Here is a 22,857-nt window from a genome sequence, read left to right on the forward strand (position 1 = left end):
GTAGGTGATGCTCAAAAAAACATTAACCAGCTTCTTTACATATTTAGAAATTCTCCTGTTAATCATTTCTCTCTACTACTGAATAATGTTTTAAAAATGCAAGTTTGATCATGACGTAACCCCACTCAAAGACTCTCCATTACTCTCTTTTTCCCTTAAGAAAACATTTCCTTTTTAGGACTATAGTGTTTGAGAGTTTGACTCTTTTTTGTTGATTTCCCACACTTTTAACCATTGCCTCCCACATCCTTGGATTCTATACTCCGAAACCACGTAAGTATTGGCAGTTCAGATTAAGTAATATATTTTGCTTAAATTACTTCTAGTTTTTTTTTCTCCTTTCTGATCCTTTAATCTCAGTAATTTTGACTTAATCTGTCATCACCCTCTTTATATGTCAGTTACTCTAAGGAAGCACTCTTAGTCCCAGTTAGTCTGGATAAATGCCCTCTTATGTGAACTTACAACACCCTCAGTTTTCCTCTTCTTATAGCAATTATCAAACTATTTTAATATCTCTTCACTTTTCTATCTCTGAGCTCCTTGGGAAGGAAAAGTGCTACTTTTATTTCTATATCCTCAAGGCCTTTTAAATTGTACTTAGCAATACAAAGTGACTTCTAAACATTTACCATTTACCAGGCTTGCATTCTCATTGCCTACTGGCATGTCCATTGCAGTAGAAACCCTCAAAACACATCTACACTCTCTATTGCCAATCCCTCTCCCATTTTCCCTTAAATTCACCTCCCCAGTATTTTGCCCCCACCACTTTACTGCAACTGCACTTGTTGAGGCCATTAATGACATCATGCTGCTAAACTCAGGAGTCGGTTGTCAGTCCATTTTATTGACCAGTCAGAAGCATCTGACAGTTGTTTACCCCCTCTTCCTTGATACGATTCATTCTCTTGATTTTCCTTCTATTTTGATGCTTTTTTCCAGCCTCCTCCGCTGGTTCCTTCTCTGCTCCCAAACCCGTAAGGTTGGAGTGCCCTCTAGCTCAGTGGTTAACCCTCTTGTTTTCTCTTTGTACAGTCACTCCCTTGGTGATCTCACCACCTGTTTGCCTGTGACCCACACATTTTATCTCTAGAACAGACCACTCTCCTGAACTCCTAAAGTAATTTTCAAGCTAACTTCTCAACATCTTTGTTTTGTTGTCTAATAGGCCCCCCAAACATTCCATGGCCATAACTGAATTTCTAATCTCCACCCGCAAAGTAGTTTTACATGCAGTCTTCACCTACTCGGTTAATGTGGATCATCCCACCCTCGTTTATTTCTGTTTGAGCCAAAGGTGGTCTCCTTTGGATTTGGAGCATGCAGAGCATGTGCTCACTTGGCAACTTTTATTCAATTGTTCAATCTGATTGGAATAGCTGCTCCACATATCTGCATGGCTAACTCTATCAACAACTTTGTCTTTTCTGAACTGTTATCTTTTCATTGAGGCTCACCTGGATTATCTTACATGAAATCATGGGCCACCTTCTCCCCAATCCTTCCCCTGACTCTAGATCTCTCTATCACGCCTTCTTAAATTTTATTTTACATGGTACTTAGCTTCTATCTATCATCTCTTTATCTATCTATCTATCTATCTATCTATCTATCTATCTATCTATCTATCATCTATCTCTCTCTCTATCATCTAGTTGTCTATCTATCTAGCTAGCTATCATCTGTCTATTTTTTAATTTCCTTGCCAGAATGTTTAGTTTTAGGATTTATTTTTCTCAGCTTTGTTTAAATTGTATCCTAAGTGTTTAAAACAATGTTGGCACATATTCAAAAAAATAAAAATAAAAACACCAAAAAGACATACTAAATGAAAAAAATGTCCTACTTCATAGTAAAGATACGTAACACTGAAATGATTATCCTTCAAAAGAAACTTTTCTGTGGTTTTTCTCTTTATTTTACAATCATTCTACCAGTTACCCAGAAAAAAATCTGGTGTTATTATTATTTAAAGAAGAAGGGCTTTGGGGATGCTTTTATGTTTGAATTCATTTGTAAACTGATGGAAACCCTTTTCCTGTGACTTCTGTAATACTATGCTGTTGTTCTAGCTACTTTTTCTTCATCTCAGTTGTCAACCATTCTTTCTGCATTTTTTCTCCTATTGTTAGCATTTCTGGGTCATCAGTTCTTCTCCCTGTACTCAGTTTATCTGGAAAATGTCAGACATATCGATGGCTTTAATAAGCTTACATAAATTTATGATGCCTAAAGCTCGATGTCAGATATTTGAGTAACCTGAAGGCAGAAGGGGTTAAGAACATTACCCCAAAATATGCTACTTTGGTACATTGATTATTTTGAGATGAAGTCCATTGAGAAACAGTAGATATTCTCCCTCTTTCTGTCTAAAAGCAGATCATAAAATTTCCCACGTACCAGCAAGAAAAGAACATTCTTATCACCAGAGACAGGCAGTCAAAGCCAAAATGGATCTTTGAAAACAAACATACTAAAATAACTCTTATCTTCCATTTGATTCCCCTATGTATTTTCTAGTCACTTTCCCACAATTTACTGCTGCTAGAAGCTTAAACCTTTTTTATTTATCTTGCCACTTCACAATCTGTCATTCTTTGTTTTAAAAAGTATATAAGCTATCAGTCCAACCCGATTCTTCAGGTCTTCATTTTTCCTGTGAAGGTTCCTGTGTGTACATAAAAATATTAAATAAAATGTTTGTGCTTTTCTCCTGTTAATGTATCATGTCAGCTTAATTCTCAGGCCCAGTCACAGAACATAACAAGGAAAAGATCAGGTTTTTCCTCCCCGACGAGGCTTATCTAGGCCTTTGTAATCAGCACCCTTCAAGTCCTTTGCATTCAAAATAGGCACTCTGAATTCATCATGTTCAGCACCCTCTTCCCCCACATGCACTTATACTGTCTACCTTTTAATGAATGGAAATTTACTCCTCTTCCTTTATTCCCATTTTAAGTGTCACCTTATTGCCTATTTCCAAATTCTGTGCACCGTACTTTTTTATTGCTCTCTCCAACTGACTTTAATTAATCAACAAATCATTTTAAATATCTTTGGAATATCAAATTTCTCCATCTGCAGAGCCAGAATGCATGGGTTTTAACCCTGGCTCTGCCTTATGTTAGCTAATTACCCTTTAGCAAATTACTTCTCTGTGTCTCAATTTTCTCACTGCAAGATAAGGATAATAATCATATCTACCTCATTGAGTTATTGTCAAAATTAAAGGAATTGATGCATAGAAAACATTCAGATGAGAGTCTGGAACACACTCAATAAAAATTAGCCATTATAACATATCACTTCCCTACTTTTAATTTTCAGTGACTTGTTACCTTTAAGAATTGCAAGTATCTTACTTAACATGGCTTGAAAGCCTCTTTGAAAGTGAGCTTTCACTCACTAATCTAGCCATTGAACCCTTTGCACTCTTTGCTCTTCCGTAAGGAATTGTTTTCAATTCCTCTGAGGTGCCTATTGTCTCTCACCGCTGTACCTATAAGCACATGATCTACCCCTTGCTTGTCTAGGTAATGTGGAATTTAAGTTTGGAATTATACTTCATTAGCTTTCCAAGACAGAGCTTGAACCCTGTGTTTCCATTATTATAATGCCTGGCATGCTGTATCTTAATTATTTGTGTAATTGTCTGGCCTCTCTATATTGTCATCATTTTGAGGGAGAAAGAATGTATCTGTCTATCTTTCAGCATTCCAACTGAAGACACTTTGTTAATATTTGTTGAATGAATGTTGAGTTAGCAAGAGGTTTGAATCAAGTTTATAGCTCCATTTTATTCCTGTAACACAATATAGATTTATTTGGCAGCATTCAATCAATTTAAATCTACATGAGATTTATAAAATAAATCAATTACAGCTTGCTGAAAATAATACATTTTTAAACAACAAGAGGTCTCTTGAAGAGACAGAGTGTTTTCTGTGAAATTTTAGTTTTATCTTGTTCCACTGTTAAAGGTTCTTCTTATCATGTTAAGGTCAGTTGTATCTAATTTTAATTAAGACTTGAAAATGCCAATACTTCTCTGTAATATAAAAGGGAGCTCAGAGATTAGTAGTTTTTAGATGCTTAATAATGTTAAATGACAATGATTATAAAAAGAACCTTAGGTTTATTGATCAAATGTGTAAATATCAGTCACTCAACTTGACTTCTAATAAAAAAACCTGCAAGTTCAAAACTGTTTTAAAGACTCTTCCAACACTTAACCTTTAAAATTTTTATTTGAATCAATATCTAAACATAAGTACACTGTACCTATTCAGTAATGATTTTAAACATGTGCTCTATTTTATTTTATCCTCAACAGATAAACTTCATATCAAGAATTAAAAAAATGAAGAATAAGAGAAAAGTTGTTTTTACTTTTTCCAATTATAACTAAATATAAACTATATATAAATATAGTCAGAAAATAGGAGATAAGAGCAGAGGACACCTGAAAACTTATTTTTTCTTTTTCTACATATGCTGAGATTTTATCATGAAGAAAAATATTTAAGAGCACTGTATATAAAATATATAGTAAAACTAAAAACAATGCTCAGCAAAATGATTTCAGTGTATATTGTTAAAGAAATATTGCATTCTGGAGAATACATCAAAAAACAAAGATGTGGAAATAAAGAGTAAAATAAAATTTCTAGGCAGTGTTCAAAAGAATGCCAGCAATGTATTATTTAAATTTACCTACTCATACGAAATCATTGTTCTTTACTTTCTAATAGGCTGCCTAATAATACTTTGCATATTTATAAAATTTTGTTTTGTTTTAACACATAAGAATGTTAAAAAATGAGCTTATATAGAATTTATTTCCCAATTTGTTATTTTTCTTGGCTTCATATCAGCTCTCCAATCATTCTTTGATATGTTTTTAGAGGAAATTTTGCTTTAAGAGAGCTGTAAACATATAACTACTTTGCATAAAAATTTTTAATGACAGTACATTTTCTATAGTAATGCCCCAAATTTTATCATACTGAAGTTCTTCAAAGATCTGGCTTCTACCTACCATTTTTCTACCATATTCACACTCTGTGAACCATACATTTTCCTTATCCGAAACCCTACTCAGGTTCTATCCTTTTTTTTAAATCATCAACTTGCTTTTTATGTCCTTTAGCCTCAAATTTCCTCATCATAATAAAGTCAAGTTTATTCATCTATTAGGGTCTAACTCAAAATCGAACACCTCTGGGATCTTTTCTTCATCCTCTTCAGCAAGAATTTCTCTTTTGTTCCATTTGCTGTAAGTTTATAGCTCTATTTTGTGCTGACCTGTGGCCCTTAGGCAAACTGAGAGTACACTGTACGTTTTCCATCTCTTTTCATCAAAGGGTGAATTCCCTAGTTCTTTGCATAGCATACATATCTTACATATTTAATAAAACCTCATTGAATTGTACTGAAAGTGAGCTTTGATACACTTAACATTTTGGAATATATTGTTGTGCAGAGTGGTCCACATGAACTACAGTAATGTGTGGTTCTGCTTTTCTCCTTGAACTCTGGTTGTCTCCTTAATTCCCTCTAATTCAGCTTGCTATCTTCCCATACCATGGTGGTGTATCTGAGCACTTTAGTCTTTCAGAAGACTTCTTAGGAGACCTGGCAAAAAGTTCCAGATCTAGAAGAGAATGCTTTCAATTTTCTTATTGTATATAAGGCCATTAATGATTTGATAGTAAATGTAGGTTATCTGTTTAGTGGGCATTTATTGAATATCCAAAATATCTCCAGGCACTAAAATTTCCCCAGGGAAAACACAAATGAACAAGATCTCTTCCCTGTGAACATCATGGTCTAGTCCCGTGGTTGGCAAACTGTGGCTCGTGAGCCACATGCAGCTCTTTGGCCCCTTGCGTATGGCTCTTCCTAAGCCTTAGGAGTACCCTAATTAAGTTAATAACAATGTACCTACCTATATAGTTTAAGTGTAAAAAATTTGGCTCTCAAAAGAAATTTTAATCGTTGTACTATTGATATTTGGCTCTGTTGACTAATGAGTTTGCTGACCACTGGTAGTCAAAAGCCAGACTTTTCTTGAAGGACAGATCTAAAATAGTCATTTGATAAATAAATATATGGCACTTGCCCTAACCGGTTTGGCTCAGCGGATAGAGCATCGATCTGGGGACTCAAGGGTCCCAGGTTCAGTTCCGGTCAAGGGCATGTAACTTGGTTGCAGGCCCATCCTCAGTAGGGAGTGTGCAGGAGGCAGCTGATCGATGTTCCTCTCTCATCGATGTTTCTAACTCTCTATCCCTCTCCCCTCCTCTCTGTAAAAAATCAATAAACTATATTTAAAAAAATAAATTTATGATACTTCAGGTAATAATACATGGTACGGAGAAAACAAACCAAGTGATAGATTTAATAGTGGGGGGATTCTTTTTAGATATACCGATAATGGAAGGCCTTATTGAGCAGTTGGTAACTTGAGCTAAAACCTGGATGAGCTTATGATTAAAAAGCTCGTCTTTAGAAAAATTCAACAGTGGTAAAGTTATGTATCTTTTCACAAGGCATTCATTTGATTTGAATCTTAAGTTTGTTGGTTTTCAAGTGAAGGGCCAGGGATAGGTGAGTCCCCAGGTGATCCTGCGTGCCTCGTGTGAGATGTACTGCTCTCCTGGGTAGGAAGTGACATTGGCGTTTCTCACCATAGATCCTTGTATGTACTTTTGCAAAGGCCTCCCAGCCTATTTCACAAGCACATGCTCTTTAAATAATGACAACAGATGTTTGGGGGAAGATATATAGCTAGTTTTCTCCCCAAATGTTTCACAATAGTTATAACAACTAAATCCTCCCCCTTTTGAAATATGTACAGTACAGTGTGGTTATATAGTTTACAATGAGTTAACAAGCATACAATTATATGAGTAAAACTAGTCAAATGATTTGCTTAAGATCTGAATAATTATAAGAGGTCCAATAATGTTGTGTAAAGCAAAAATATGCCCAGAAGAATATGGTATGTCCATGATTTTGGTTTGAATTGAAGTGATTTTTGACACTTTCTAATTTATATTTGATTTTTAGAAACAGTCAAAAGTCACTTTAGAGTCTAGTCAATAAAACGTATCATGAGAATAGTATAACCTAATAGTGGATGTCCCTATCTAGCCTCATATTGAAACATAATGAAACTAATTTTCTTGTGTAGTTGACACTTCGTTGATTTGTTAAAAAACATAAATTTGTCTGAAGGCACACTGACTTTGGTGGCAGAAGTAGAATGCAAATTTCCAGCACCCATTTCCTATTTACTTGCTGGTAATTTTTAAAAGATAATGAGCCCTGGCCCAGTAATTCAGTTGTTTAGAACATCGTCCTAGTATGTCAAGGTTGCGGGTTTGATTCCCCATAAGGGCACATACAAGAATCATCAGTGAATGCATAAGTAAGTGGAACAACAAATTGATGTTTCTCTCCCTCTCTCTCTCTCCTCTCTCTCTCTCTCTCTCTCTCTCTCCCCCTTCCTCTGTTTGTCTCTAAAAGCAATAAGTAAAAAAAATATTTAAAGAGATAATAAAGTGAGTTAGTATTTAGTTTCCGGCAAGGACATTGTTAATTAAATTTATTTCTCAAAATTTTAGGTAATTTCAATCTGTAAGTGTCCAAACCATTAGGTGACTTTTTCCCTCATATCAACACATTGAGAATATACATTTACTTAAGATAAATTTTGGACTGATCTTATTTTCTTCCAAATTTAGAATGTAAATTTTAGGTCAGAAAAATATTTATAACAGCAAAGAGAAATCAGTGAGAGTTGTTAAACATTAAAATGATGTCCCAGTACCTCACTTTAAATTTCTTGAACATTTCCCATTCAATTTGGTTCTATATATAGTTAGACCAGCGGTTCTCAACCTGTGGGTCGCGACCCCTTTGGCGGTCAAACGACCCTTTCACAGAGGTCGCCTAAGACCATCCTGCATATCAGATATTTACATTACAATTCATAACAATAGCAACATTACAGTTATGAAGTAGCAGTGAAAATAATTTTATGGTTGGGTCACAACATGAGGAACTGTATTTAAAGGTCCAGAAGGTTGAGAACTACTGAGTTAGACTCATTTCTTCGTAACCAAATAAAATTAAAATTAACCTGTTTTTAAAGAGATGGTGTTGACCTTATAAAAGCTATGTAAATGACTAGTTTGACAAAATGTTTTTTGATCAGAGATCATCATTTATGGGTAAAAATTTATAAATGTATAAATGTATAGGAAAACAAAATATAGATATCCTTTTACCATTGGTGAGTTGTGACTATTTAATTGGCCTTCATTAAATTGGTAACCGGGAAATGTCAGCAATCGTTGGAAAGCTTAAACAAGTTGTGTTAATTATAATGTTATCATTAAGATTTACTTACTTGAGGGGTATCATTAGCAGAAAACAGGTTAGTTTGTTCAAGCCTTTTGAACACACATTACAAACTATTTAATACGTATGTTGCTATACCCTCCCATTCTCTGAGTTGATCAGACTTGTTTCCTTTTCTTTAGTTTATTAATTTAAAAAATGAAAAGTAATAAAGACCAGAATAGAAATATTATTATCTTCAGAGAAATATTCCCTAGGGTGAGGTTAAAATGAATCAGTGTAGGATTATTGACTAATGTTAAAATGGCTGCTCCTGAAAGAACAGGCATAACTCCTGTTGCATGTGGGATTTTCAGAGCATTTCTAATTAATTCAGAGGATCATCCAATCCCAGAGAGAATACTTCCTTGTACTACAGAGTGGTGTTCTCTATTTGGCTTTAGAAAATACTGAACTTATTTTTGTTTGTTTCTGTTCTATCTGGCACCAACCTATCTGGCATATCCTGTTGGCGTTGGCGTTAGAGAACTTCCTGGAAAGCAGGTCATTTTGTTGTGATCTGGAGATGCTTTTGTCTGGCTTCCAGGTCGTGTTTTAAACTCAGAATGACAGAGCTAAGCACACTAGGTGAAAATTCCCCTTCCTTAGACTCATGAGAAAAAAAAATTTTTTTAATGATGCATAGTACTCACGTAGGACTATTACATAAAAGTCTAGTGAAATAGATTTTTGGCCAGAACTTGGAATAGCTGGGAAGAATATCAAGAAAAGCAACTTTTATCAAAAGGCAAATGAGTTTTTGAAGCTGGTGTTAATTGGCAGCCAAGGTGTTTCATTATGAAGCTGAATGTTTAACAGTTGTTCCTTGGTTACTATGAAAACCCCAGCCAGCAGAACACACTGCAGTGTATGCAGTGTCTGTTTCTCCAATCTCTCCCAGCCCCTCTACGAACTTGTCAATAATGGGAGGCCTGTTTTAAAGCTCCTGTGTGCTGCCTAGAAAGTGCTTGTGTTGGCTGTTTATTCAACTTTTATTTCTGGAAAAGATGGGTATTTCATAATCAAAGGGTTCAGGGAGGATCACTTTCAAACTTCAGATGTTGTATTTTTCTATTTTGCAATCCTCTATGTTTGAATGAAACCTTAAGCAGATCTTACTGGGAGGACTGTTTTTTCTTTGTAACCTAGAGCATAAAGCTAACCACAGGAAATATACAAGTTATAACTACAGAGGTGATTCTTTTGGATAAAGCCATGTGAAATGTGGTGCTTTATCTCTATGTGTGAGTGTACCTACCGCTGCTTTTTTTAAGGAAAAACACCTGAGGGCCCTACGTAGCAAGTTCCCACTGTTTATTCCCCTGCCCAACAGTAAACACTGTGAAGGTTTCTCTCCACACATAACAGAGCCAAAGCCCCTGGGAGCATGTATACTTTGATATTTTCCCCATTCTGACATTTTACCAGCTGGCGAAGAAAAAAATTGATTTGCTCAGTGAGGCCTCGACCTATAGGCAACACATTCTTTTATTGGCCTATCTATAGGCATCCTCTTAATTTCTGTTGTGTTCAGCATCTAGTTTTATGGTGATGTATAGAAAAAAAATGGTTTTCTGTGGCAGATGTGATACAGGTGTTGGTTTAAATTACTTGCCAACAGTTCACCAGCCAAATAATTTAAAGTCTTCTTGAAGCCTTGCTTTTGATTCTAAGAAATAAGCATGGCTGTATCTGTTGTCCTTTCAAAGCAAAAGCAGGTTTTCCTCTTGCCTTGCAAAGTCTCAGCTCGGGTTTTTACAGAACAAAATAATGAACACTTCTGCTGCAGCATGTCACAGGGGAGGCTGGGACAATACTGAACTCGCGCACACCTCTGATCCTTGCTTGCCGGGCAACATGTACGCCTGGATTTCTGACAGCTCCGCGGGTTCACTGGAGACCTCTGTCATTGTGTTCATCCTCTTGTAGGCAATGGTCGAGACAGTTAACAACCTCCTTCAGCCACAAGCCTTGAACGCGTGGAGAGACCTGACGACAAGCGATCAACTCCGTGCAGCCACCATGTTGCTTGACACCGTGGAGGAGAGTGCTTTTGTGCTGGCTGATAACCTTTTGAAGACTGACATCGTCAGGGAGAACACAGACAATATTCGTAAGCGGCCTCTGTTGTACAGAAGGGCCAGAGACCCTTGGACAGCAGAAGAGGGAAAAGAAAAAAGTGTCGGTGGTGGCCTAGATATTATGAATAGCACTCTGTTCTTTTTCTGTCATTAAAAGGATATCACCTGTCATTGGCTGAAAGGGCCCTCATAATCATGTGTGTTATCCTCCTTTGGACATCCCAGTATTGGGTATATTAGCCTCGGATCACTTACAGTGAGGTTCATTTAATTTTTTTTTTTAATGTATATTTCTTTGTGTGTGATTACTTACAGTAATCTCACACACACACACACACACACACACACACACACACACACACACAGTGGGGCCTTGAATTACGAGTGTCCCGACTAATGAGTGTTTTGAGATACCAGTTGCCTCTTGGCCAATTTTTTGCATTGAGTTGAGAGAGTAATTTGAGTTAACGAGCTCTTTAATGAGCTCCTTAACGAGCTCAGTCTCAGAACGAATTAAACTCTTAAGTCAAGGCCCCACTGTATATGTATATATATGTATATATATAATACTATTTAAAAATTTATCCTCCTAAGACAGGGCTTATGGGTTACTTCAGTCATAATGGAAGTGTCTCTGAATTACATACTGTAAAGAAATCATTCATTAAGTTAGGGGTTAAAACAATTTCTGATAACTGTGTTATTGGCTCATAGGAGTATAAATCTATTTTTATTGTGTATAGGGATGTAGCTGATAGTTTTATTTCAGAAGAATTGATAAAGCTGTTTCAAACTTATTAGATTTAAATATAGATCAATATTGATATAATACTGCAGCTCTAGATTATAAAGGTATTTATATCTAATTCATAAAATAAAGATAATATTTTAAAAATAAACTTTAAGTCAATGACAAAGTATACAGATGTGAGCTGGAATTTTAATTCTTTTTTACTTTATAACTGATACATCTGAATTCTTATTTACCTGACATTCATTGTTTATTTGCTTTATTTTGAAGAAACCATATGATTATAAAATCATACTTTCTAAATAAAAGGTTGAACTACTATAAAGCATGACAAATAGAACATTAATTCCAGTGTTTTGACTTCAGCACTATTTCAGTGATCTAGAAAACCACCTTAGCTTTGCAATATTTCTCAGTAAGCGCTGATATCTCTTTGCCATTGACAGAGTTGGAAGTTGCAAGGCTGAGCACAGAAGGAAACTTGGAAGACTTAAAATTTCCAGAATCCATGGGTCATGGAAGCACCATCCAGCTTTCTGCAAATACTTTAAAGCAAAATGGACGAAATGGTAGGTTAGAATCTGTTTGTTAAGCTTGATAGAATTAAACTTATCGATGCATTGCTTCTTGGCTTGGAATTTTAAATGTGCTGTTCAAAACCTGATCTCCTTCTCATCTGCTGTCTGTCTCCTCTCATCCACTGTACTCATCCTCCTGCACTTCCTCCTCTTCCTGTCGCCTGCACCAACAATAGAGGAATTATATTTGTTCTACAAAATTCTCAGATTTGGAAAGTGTTTTGTTACTTTTCAGTATCAGTAAAATGTCAGAAAGTTGAATATGAGGGAAATTAATGAACAACAAATCCAGATAATTTTTTTTTCCTTGAAAGGACTAACTTACTAACTTGTCAGGTTGGCTTTCAAAAACTTGTAATGAAAATTTTACTTGTAATTTTAAAATTACATGTTTTTTCCTTAGTTACTTATTTTGAGGGTGTGTCTATGTTTTTCTTTCACCAAAATTTCCTGTGAGTTGGTGCTTTTGGGGAATGGAACTGGTAAAAGAGGTCAGTGTAGTGAACAGGGATAAATTCACTTAATAATTTTAATTTGATGAAAATTAAATAAGTAATCTCATAAAGAAAGTATATATCAAGCCTCCCTAGTACTAATGTAAGAATTTATTTTTGTCCAAGGAAGTGAGAACCTTTAACCCAGTGGCTCTCAACCTTCCTAATGCCGCGACCCTTTAATACAGTTCCTCATGTTGTGGTGACCCCCAACCATAAAATTATTTTCGTTGCTACTTCATAACTGTAATTTTGCTACTGTTATGAATCGTAATGTAAATATCTGATATGCAGGATGTATTTTCATTGTTACAAATTGAACATAATTAAAGCATAGTGATTAATCACAAAAACCATATGTAATTATATATGTGTTTTCCGATGTGAAAGGGTCGTTCGACCCCCAAAGGGGTCACGACCCACTGGTTGAAAACCGCTGCTTTAACCTGTTAGTGATCGTAAGATAACTTCAAGTCGTAGTGATTAACTCAAAGCTAAGGTTTCAGATTGAAGGGTGAATAGATTTTTGTTTTGTTTTTTAAATAGCATATTAAATAATTTCAAGAAAAACAAATTATGTTTGTTGTCAGCCGAACAAAATTTTTTTGTAAGTGTTGGAAATCTTATAAGCCTGAAGTTATAAATCTTTATTATGTTGCTAATTTGACAATGTGAAATTTGAGGCAGCAATAAGATCTCATATAAAACAAAATCAGATTCCTGTATTAGCTTCCTAACTGGTTTCCCTCCTTTACTCTTGCTCCCAAACATAAATTCTGTTGACAGAGGTTCTTCCCCAAACATAAATCTTGCCAGTTGTATTTAGAATGACATCAAATGACTTAACCAATTCTATCACATGTAATTACCTGGTCCACTTCCTCCTGCCTCATGTGCACCACTTCACACCTGTCTTTAGCATGCACCTTGTGATCCAGACAGTCTAGTCTCAATTCTTTATTTTTATTGAGATATAATTGACATATAACATTATACTAGTTTCAGGTGTACAACATAATGATTTGGTATTTGTATATATTGCAAAATGAACAGTACAGTAAATCTTGTTAACATCTATCAACACACAGTTACAATTTGTTTGGTTTTTTTTTTTTGAGAACTTTTAAAATTTACTCTTAGCAACTTCCAAAAGAGGCAAGACAGTGTTATTAACCACAGTCACGTACTGTACCTTTTGCTCCCTTTTACCCACCCTTCTATTCTCTTCCCCACCACCCACCTCTGGGAACCACCCTTCAGTTCCATGAGTTGTTTTTATCCTAAGATTTTGCATGTAAGTGAGGTCATACAGTATTCCTTCTCTGTTTGACTTATTTCACTTAGCATAGTGCTCTCAAGATTCAGCCAAGTTGTCATAAATTACAATATTTCCTTTTCTTAAAAACATTAGTAGTCAGGGCAATATCTGACTCTTGTTGGACCAATATGAGTTCATAATAGAAGACTTGACTTATTTTAAGAAAGGAAATACGGAAAAAAAAATTAAAAGATGGTTACTTTTACAGAGGATTGTCATAGGGAAAACGTAAGGTGGAAGGATGTATGGAAACAGTTACCTTAATAAAACATAATTGAGTTTTAAAACAGATAAAAATTTTGAATCTTTGTATTTATGTTTTACTGCAATTGAGATATAATTTACATGTAATATAATTCACATAACCTTAAGTGTTTAGCTAGATGAATTTGACAGTTGTACTTATCCTCTGAAATATAAGATACGAATCTCTTCTTTTACCCAGAAAATTCCCTGGTGCCTCTTTCCGTTCTGCTCACCCCTTGCCCCACCTGGTGAAACTACTTTCTTTTCATTACTATTTGTGTAGACAACTGTTGCCTGTTCCGAGCTTTTCTATAACTGAGTCACACACTGTGGACTCTTTCCTGTCGGGATTCTCTCACTCAGTATTTTTGGGATTCAGTCATGATGCTCCATGTGTCAGTAGTTTGTTCGTTATTGATGCATAGTATATTCCATTGTGTTAATATACTATAATTTCTTCTCATTTTGATAGGTTTTTAGTTGTTTCCAGTTTGGTGCTATTATGAATAAAGATGCTATCAACATTCTTATACATGTTTGTTTGTTTGTTTTATGAATTTATGTTTTCACTTATCTGGGAAGGGTAGATATGTATTTATAAAAAATCCTACCAAATGTTTGTCTAAATAGTTGAATGACTTTATACTTCTTCCAGCCGTGTGCAGCACACAAGAGTTCCAAGTGTTCCCCATCCTTATCCGCATTAGTGTGGGCAGTCTTTTTTCATTTTAGAGATGCTAGTAGGTATGAAAGGGTATCTTGATGTGGTTTTAGTTACTTTCCTCATTAATAATGATGTTGATAATTTTTCATGTTGCTTAGCCTATCATATATTATTTTTTCCAAAGTTTCTGTTTATATTTTGCCATTTTAGTGTGGCATTTATTCTTTTGCTGTTGATTAGCAGACATGCTTTATGTATTCATGAGTCATACTTTTTTTTCTAGTCTGTGGCTTGGCTATTCATTTTCTTAATGCTATATTTTGATAGACATAAAATTTCAATTTTGACAAAAATCAATTTACCATTTTCCCCTTATGATTAGTGTTTTTGGGTTCCTAACCAAGTCATGTCTGCATTCCCCAAGATTACAAAGATATTCTATATTTTGTTCTGAAAGTTTTATGTTCTACTTTTTATGTGTATGTATGTGATCCATCTTGAATTAAGCTTTGAGTATGGAGTGAGATAGGGATTGAGGTTCATTTCTTTTAATACTTATATGCAGTTCTTTCAGCATCTTTTGAGTTTCCTCTCCCAATGAATGACTTGGCACTTTGGTTAAAATGAATTCTTAAGTTGTTGTGAGTATATATTATACAGATTTGATTACAATCTAATTAGAACTATCTAATTTAAGTAGAACATACAGAAAGTAATCAGAGTTTCTCCTCAATTTATAATTCACATTTGCATTTATTTTAGGAGAGATCAGAGTGGCCTTTGTTTTATATAACAACTTGGGTCCTTATTTGTCCACGGAGAATGCCAGCATGAAGTTGGGAACAGAAGCTATGTCCACCAATCATTCGGTTATTGTCAATTCGCCCGTCATTACAGCAGCAATAAACAAAGAATTCAGTAATAAGGTTTATTTGGCTGATCCTGTCGTATTCACTGTTAAACATATTAAGGTAAGAAAATGGCTTCTTAAGTTTAGTTGTCCACAAATATAGAACACAAAGTGTATTAATTTTTTAAAATTTTATTATTATTTGATACGTAGCAATTCAAAGCCTATTATATGGTAGTGGTAATTTTTTCTGAAATAAGAAAGGAGAATATTTCTTGAATATGTAGATTGCTTATGATAAAATATTCATAGATAGATATATAAATGCTTCTCCATATTACAAAGAGCTAGCAATATATTCAGTTGAACTGGACATGGTTTCACATAGGATACTATAAGTAATTATATCTTTGTGTGTAGATATAATTTTGTTATACTAAGATTGCATTGTAAATTTAACAAAGATTTCTAAAAACCATCTGCCTTTTGGAAGTTGATTAGAGTAGTTATTTTTACTCTGCAATGTACTTTACTTTGAAATGAATTGATGTGATTCTGAAATACTGGTATAAGTATTCCTTAAATATTAATATTTGGAAAAGTAAACTCACCCCTAGTCAGGGGGAATAGATAATAGCAAATTTGCTTAGACTTGGTGAGTTCCACTTCATAGGAAAACACTGGCAGACATCTCCACAAGAATTGTAATAGAGTATGAAGTTGTGTTGATGTAAAGAAAATGTCTACCTAATTTATGTGATCATAAAGTAGTTATTGGCTTTATTGATTTTATTTTTACCCTGTAGCAGTCCGAGGAAAATTTCAACCCCAACTGTTCGTTTTGGAGCTATTCCAAGCGCACCATGACGGGTTATTGGTCAACTCAAGGCTGCCGGCTCCTGACAACAAATAAGACACATACGACATGCTCTTGTAACCACCTAACCAATTTTGCAGTACTGATGGCACATGTGGAAGTTAAGGTAGGAGACATACCATAAAATAAAAATGCTTACAATCAGGACACTAACTGTAAAATGTCTTAACTCTACGGATCAGTCTCACTGCTCACTTTAGAGTTTCTCCACTTCCATAATGATTCTATTCAGGAACTTTCTGGTTTTCAATCCGTATCCTCCCAGATGATTCGAATAACTCTTCTCCTTCTCCTCCTCCTCCTCTTCCCCCCCCTCCTCCTCCTCCCCTCCTCCTCCTCCTCCTCTTCCTCATCCTCCTCCTCCCCTCCTCCTCTTCTTCCTCATCCTCCTCATCCTCCTTCTCCCCTCCTTCTCCTCCTCTTCCCCCTCTCCTCCTCCTCCTCCTCCTCCTCCTCCTCGTCCTCCTCCTCCTCCTTCTTCTTCTTCTTCTTTTTTTTCCCATTAATGTAGTTCCTAAAATCAAAAATCAAAGTTTGCTCATAAAATTTCCCTTAGTCTCCCCTGCTTTTATATTGTATGAATAAATGTCAGACCTCATGAACAGGGCAAGAGAGGACCCCAGAACCAAAAGCCAGTGTGGTGAGATTAGAAACTGGGATACGATATGTTAAAGACTAAGGAGCTATGTGTGGGTTTAAATTCTACTAGAATGACTCTTGGGAAGCAGCCATTAAGCACAATGCACAGTAATGCAAAGAACTTAGCAATTCTAACACATGTGATGGGTTCTGTCCATTCAAGAAGACACCAACCTAAAGAAAAATCCATGTGATTGGTAGTCTCCAAAGTTGGGAACATCACTAACTTGCCTGCATTGATCTATTCCCAGCACAGCTCTGGCTGTCATGGTGGGTGTGAAGAGGATTTAGATTTCAGGTATACATAGGACATAAAAATACAAAGTGCTGATTAATGTGGTTACAGAGATTTATAGATGAGTTGCTAACAAGAAATTATATACTTGTGAATTCTCTTCTCATCTCCCTGGTGTCAATAAATATAGAGGAAGCATTGCTGTCTACCATATTTTAAAAAGGGAAAACTAGCAAAGGTTTATCTACCTGTTGTCATTGATCCAAATAGTTTCATCCAAAATTTTCTTTGACACTGTTGAATTTAAAGATGGTACAAGTATCCCAGAGGGAGACCAAATGCAAGCCCAGTTACACCTTAAGAGTAAATTGCCTTAGCTGTGTCAGCACAGTTCAAATTTTGGTCTTTAAACTACTGCAAGCACATTTTCTCAGGGCATCACAAATTGATCTAGCTTAGCAATTTGGCTGCACTACCAAATGTTAGATTTAAACGTGGAATGTGTTAGTATGGCTCTGGGATTCTGTTTCTCAGCTTAGGGAATAAATTGAAACTCAGAAAAAAATGGATCACATTTGAAACAACAACAAAATATCATTTTGTTCAGTTCATTGCATGACAACATCTACCCAATCATCTATTATATAAGAATCCCTACTGTGACCGTTATTGTGTCAACAAGAGATATAATAAATGGAAATCAATATTTTCCTTTAGCAGTCAGTCACACAGTATGTATGTCCTGGATTTCTTTTATCACATACTCTAAGTTGGTCACATTTTGATTTCACAACTTGATTTTGACATTTGAAAAGCAGAATGCAAGCAGACCGGTTATACGCAGAAGTCCAAAAAGTTACACACTCGCCAAACCTTCATTAGACTAATGTCTAAAACAAACCACTAATTTACTCCTCAGAGTGACAAATACAGTAGCCAAATTGAACAGTTATTTATGTTGGCAGTTTCACTGTCTAATTCTGCAAGTTGATCTGTAACAGAAACAAAATCATATTGGAGAATTTGGTTGACAATCTTGGAAAAGGAGCAAGAAGGGTTAGCTGAGTAATCTTGATAGTTATTGTTATTACACTGTGGTTCCCCAGTCACAGGTCTTCACTCCAGGGCTCTGCCTGTGTGTTGATTTGTCCTTATCTGTTATCTATGTGACCTCTACTGTTCATTCAGTACTTCCTTCATTTTTTAAATACCCGAGTAAAGGTATGGACAAGTTGCCTATTACACAGTAGGTTCTCAATAAACATAAATCCTCCCCCCACCCCTACCCCGTCTCCCAGAGAGATATTTCTAGATTCCACATTACAGGGAGGCTTCTGGCCCTTAAGGAACTCATGCAGAGAAGTGAAGCTGCAGTCTTAACTGTGATAAATATTATAATTGAGGTCAACACTGTGGTGTGGGGACACAGAGGAGGATCAGCTCTCTAAGGCAGGCCTGCTCAGAGACAGCTCTTCAAAAAAGTACGCTGCTCCAAAGGATGAGTCGGATGCATTTAGTGAAGCAACTTATGGACAATTTGCATTTACCACATTCCTGCCACATTTTCTTCCCTTTGCCTTGAGTACATCATTCTCTCCTGTTTCTTACCTTCTTCAGCAACTGGTCTTTCTTAGCTTCCTTTGCTGTTCTTTTTCATCTCCATGACCTCTCATAGTTGCTCTGGTCTGAGGTGTAATTCTACATGTAGTCTAGTCATATGGCTCTAAACGTCATCTCATGATTCCCAGATTTCTATCTCCATTTCTTAACCCGAGACTCAGATTGAATTGCAGACTTGATATGTCCACCTAGACTTCTAGTAAGGTTCACAATTATAGAACTACACTTTCAGTGTTCTCTCATCTGATTCCTTTCCTTCTTAGTGATGTCCTTCCAGGTGCCTTCACCCCAAACCAAATATTTTATTTTTCCCCCCCACTCATACTCACACCCAGTCCTAGGAGTGTTCCTGCGAGATCCAGCATCTGACCACTTCTCAGTATTTTCATTACTGCCACCTAGATTTAAGCCACTATCCCATCTCTATTTTTCAGTTCAGCCCCTTAGTTGTCCTCCTTTTTTTCCTCCTTGTCCCCTTAAGTTTATTCTCAGCATAATGGCCAGAAGGATACTCTTAAAATGTGAGTCAGACTGTGTCACTCCTCTGATTCATTCTCAAAAGCAATTTTATCACTCTTTAAAAATGCAAACCAGGTAGTTCGTATCTTTGATCCAATCTGAAGGACTTCTTATCTCAGTAAAAGCAGAATCCAAAACCCAGCTGCATTATCATCTCTTGACTTCCTTTCCTATGTTCCTCCCTTTGCTCACTTGGCTTCAGCCACACCAGCCTCATCATCATGCCATAAACATATCAGGGTGTTGTAGTGGGAACTGAAAGTCTCCCTCCGCCTACCCCACCACACAGTCACAGGGCCAACTTTCTCATCTCCTTCAAGTCTTTGCTCCAGTATCACTTCTCAAAGACGCTTTCCATCCTTTATAAAATTTCTGACTACAACACGTCACACACCAGGCCCCAGGGATTCAGCAAGTTTATAGTTTATCAAGGCAGCAAAGTGTTTAGACTGATTTTTGAATGTGGTACTGAGAGAGAGATTATAGCGAGGTCAGCTTAGGGATAAAAGAAGGAAGGGGATGCTTCTACTCCAAGGTGGCAGCGCAGCTGGTTAATAACTTCTTAGCTCTCTCTACTTCTGTTGTCTAAGGAACACCTAATTGTCTTCTTTTTTAGACAGAAAAATAATCATTACAGATATTTAGGTAATGTGATTTTATACTAAACTGAAATAGTATTTATGGTATTTAAAAACCTTTTCAAAGGGTCCCGGGTTCGATTCCAGTCAAGGACACGTACCTCGGTTGCAGGCTTCTCCCCTGGTCAGGGTGCATGCAGGAGGCAACCAATCAATGTGTTTATTTCACGTCAATATTTCTGTCTTTCCCTCTCTCTTCCACTCTCTCTAGAAATCAATGGAAAAATATCCTCAAGTGAAAATAAAAAACACCTTTCCATTATTGGGCATCATCTACAGGTTTATTTCTCTGTTGTTCAGCAAATTGTTAAATATACCTATCATGGCATCAGAAGGTCCCTTATGGGAATTACTAAGTTTGATGACTTGGTTAAAGTTACATTATATAGGAACACTGAAAGTTTTGTATTTAAGAAGCACCTGTGGAAACATATCTGAAAACTTTGTTTTAGTAATCTCAATTTAAAAACATAAAAAGCATTGTGCTTCATTGTCGAGTGTTTCCTTCCACGACCCGCGTGGAGTAGGGTTCGGTACCTGAAAGAGGAGCCGCACAACAAATGAGAGAAAAAGACACGAGATAATTTTGCAATATTGGAGGTCCAGGCGGGCAAGTCCAACTCAAGGAGAGGGACTTCCACCCATGCTCAGGCTGCTCCAATCCTTTATTGATCTGGAGTAGCCCTTAGGCAGGTGACCCCCTAGTAACAAGCAGACTAGCCCATCAGCAAGGATTTACATAATAATAAATGGGGGAGTAGTTTCAGCTACCACTGTCTGGACAAACAGAGGTGGCGCCTAGCTCAGGGCTTTGCTAGGGCTTCAAAGGCACCCAGCCTTGGGGGGGGGGGGGGGGGGGGTTGGGGAGTTCTCTGTCTATGCTTATCAGATAGTGAAGGCAATAAACAGTTTCCCACACTTCATCATCCATCCTTTATTTGTTCCTTAAGTAGTTGAGTACCATCTTTGTGACAGGCAAAGCTCAAGTACATAATTAGTAATATAGATAAGTAATGAGCAAAATCAGTATCTTGTGAGAAATGTCTTATTGTTGTAGCAGAGGATAATGTGGAAACACGTGGGAAATAGCCTTGACCTTGAGTGTCAGGGAAGGTTCTCTAGATGAATTGATAGCACTGCTTAAGCAAATGAGAGTGACAGGGTTGAAGTACATAAATAAGGCTGGATTTTTATGTTTTCATCATATATTTTTCAGCATATTTTATATTTTATTTAAAAAAAAGAGGTAATCCAGTTTATGGAGATTCTAAAAAATGGAGATTAGATGAGGACTTCAACCCTCAGAAGGGTCCAGCATGTCTAGTAATAATAGGAATGAATATTTTATTTTTTTAAATCCTCACCTGAGGATATGTTTTTATTGATTTTTAGAGAGAGAGGCACAGAAAGAGAGAGAAATTGATATGAGGGAGAATCTATCAAGCCACCCGGTCAGGACTGAATATAATTTTTTTAATGTCTACTTACACTATTGCATTTAATTCACATCACAGTAGATATTGTCATCATGATTTATTTGCCCAGTTTATAATCTGAATGGTAGTCAGACTAAGAATAACAAATCAGAAAAAAAAAGAAAAAAAAGAATAACAAATCAGGACATTGAGGATTAGGATTCCTCTTATTCTTGGGCAAATTATCTGAACTACTTCTTCCCATTAATTGGTGAGATGACACTATTAAATTTTTTCTAACATTATCTCCGGATTATTTTAGGAATTGAATAACAAAATTATATTAAGAATTATAGACTTTTTTAAAAATATGATTTTTTAAATTCACATATTTGCTTCCTCAAAGCCCTTGAGCTCCTGATCCTAGTAGGGCTTGAGGAGGAGAAGTTAACTGTCAAGGTCAAAATATTTAATTGAGTTTTTACTAGTAAATAATCATTTATCAACCTCTATTAAGGTAAGAGTTTTCTGAGAGAAGTTTAGGCTAGTGTTTTGCCTCATTTTTCAAAGCAAGACTTTTTTCTTACAATGAAATTGTCAAATAATGGATTTACAGCAAAATCTATATATATAAAGAGCCAGGGTCGTAACATCCACAAGGACTGAAGGCTTGACCTAACACCTGAAGTCAGTGCTGGGTTACCGTGGCAACCCAGCACTGACTGCTGAGGGGGCTGTGGATCAGGCCCAGAGAGAGACCCAAAGAGAGAGGCAGGGTCTGATCCGCAGCCTCTGTGGAAGATGTTGATCAGCCGTTGCCTCTCTTTTTCTCCGGGCTTCACCAGCAGCTGGGCCTCTGTTTCTCTCTGGGCCTCCATGGGGGTTGCTGATCAGCCCCACCTCTTTGATCAGGCCCAGAGATAGGCCTGGAGATGCTGAATGGCATAGAAACCGACCAATCAGAACCAAATCTGAGTGAAGTGTGAGGAGCCAATGGCTTCCTAGGAGGCAGAGCTTTTGACACTGACTGGCATAGGAATGGGGTCTAAACCGGCAGTAGAACATCCCCCAAGGGGTTCCCGATTGAAAAGGGTGCAGGCTGGGCTGAGGGCATCCCCCTCTCCCGTGTGTGAATTTCATGCACCAGGTCACTAGTATCATCATAACGACATATAACTTCGCAACTCTACAAAATGTTGGTTACATAGATATTGTGAATTCCAGCACCACCAAATTGGTCAGCACCACCAAATTTGATTTTAAGTACAATCATTAGTCAATATGAAGTAATCTCTTTCATTAGTCGGGTTGCTTCTTAATTAGTGACATGATTTAACTAACAACTAAAATACTTTTTTCATTATTTTAACTGTAATGGCTCTACTCATCCAGTTTACCCAGGCTTAAGAAAATATAATCAACCAATCAATCAAATGAAACCTTTCCATCCTGATGTTCTAAAAATACTTTCAAATGCTTATACTGTTTTTAGTAAGCACTAAATTGTTACTAAGTTGATGTGT

General features: G+C 36.4%; 1 protein-coding gene across 13 annotated transcripts in view; it reads left to right on the forward strand.

Annotated features, from left to right (window-relative positions):
- Nucleotides 1–22,857, forward strand: part of ADGRL3 (adhesion G protein-coupled receptor L3) — a 770,556-nt gene that overhangs the window by 650,995 nt on the left and 96,704 nt on the right. For all 13 annotated transcript variants that reach the window (XM_036335141.1, XM_036335133.1, XM_036335163.1 and 10 more), the window contains 4 exons: nucleotides 10,339–10,522; nucleotides 11,688–11,810; nucleotides 15,304–15,512; nucleotides 16,198–16,374. In XM_036335141.1, the coding sequence (XP_036191034.1) occupies nucleotides 10,339–10,522; nucleotides 11,688–11,810; nucleotides 15,304–15,512; nucleotides 16,198–16,374 (693 nt within the window). The remainder of the gene's footprint in view (nucleotides 1–10,338; nucleotides 10,523–11,687; nucleotides 11,811–15,303; nucleotides 15,513–16,197; nucleotides 16,375–22,857) is intronic.

This window comes from Myotis myotis, unplaced genomic scaffold (genome assembly GCF_014108235.1).
Source record: "Myotis myotis isolate mMyoMyo1 unplaced genomic scaffold, mMyoMyo1.p scaffold_m19_p_1, whole genome shotgun sequence".
NCBI classification, from domain to species: Eukaryota; Metazoa; Chordata; class Mammalia; order Chiroptera; family Vespertilionidae; genus Myotis; species Myotis myotis.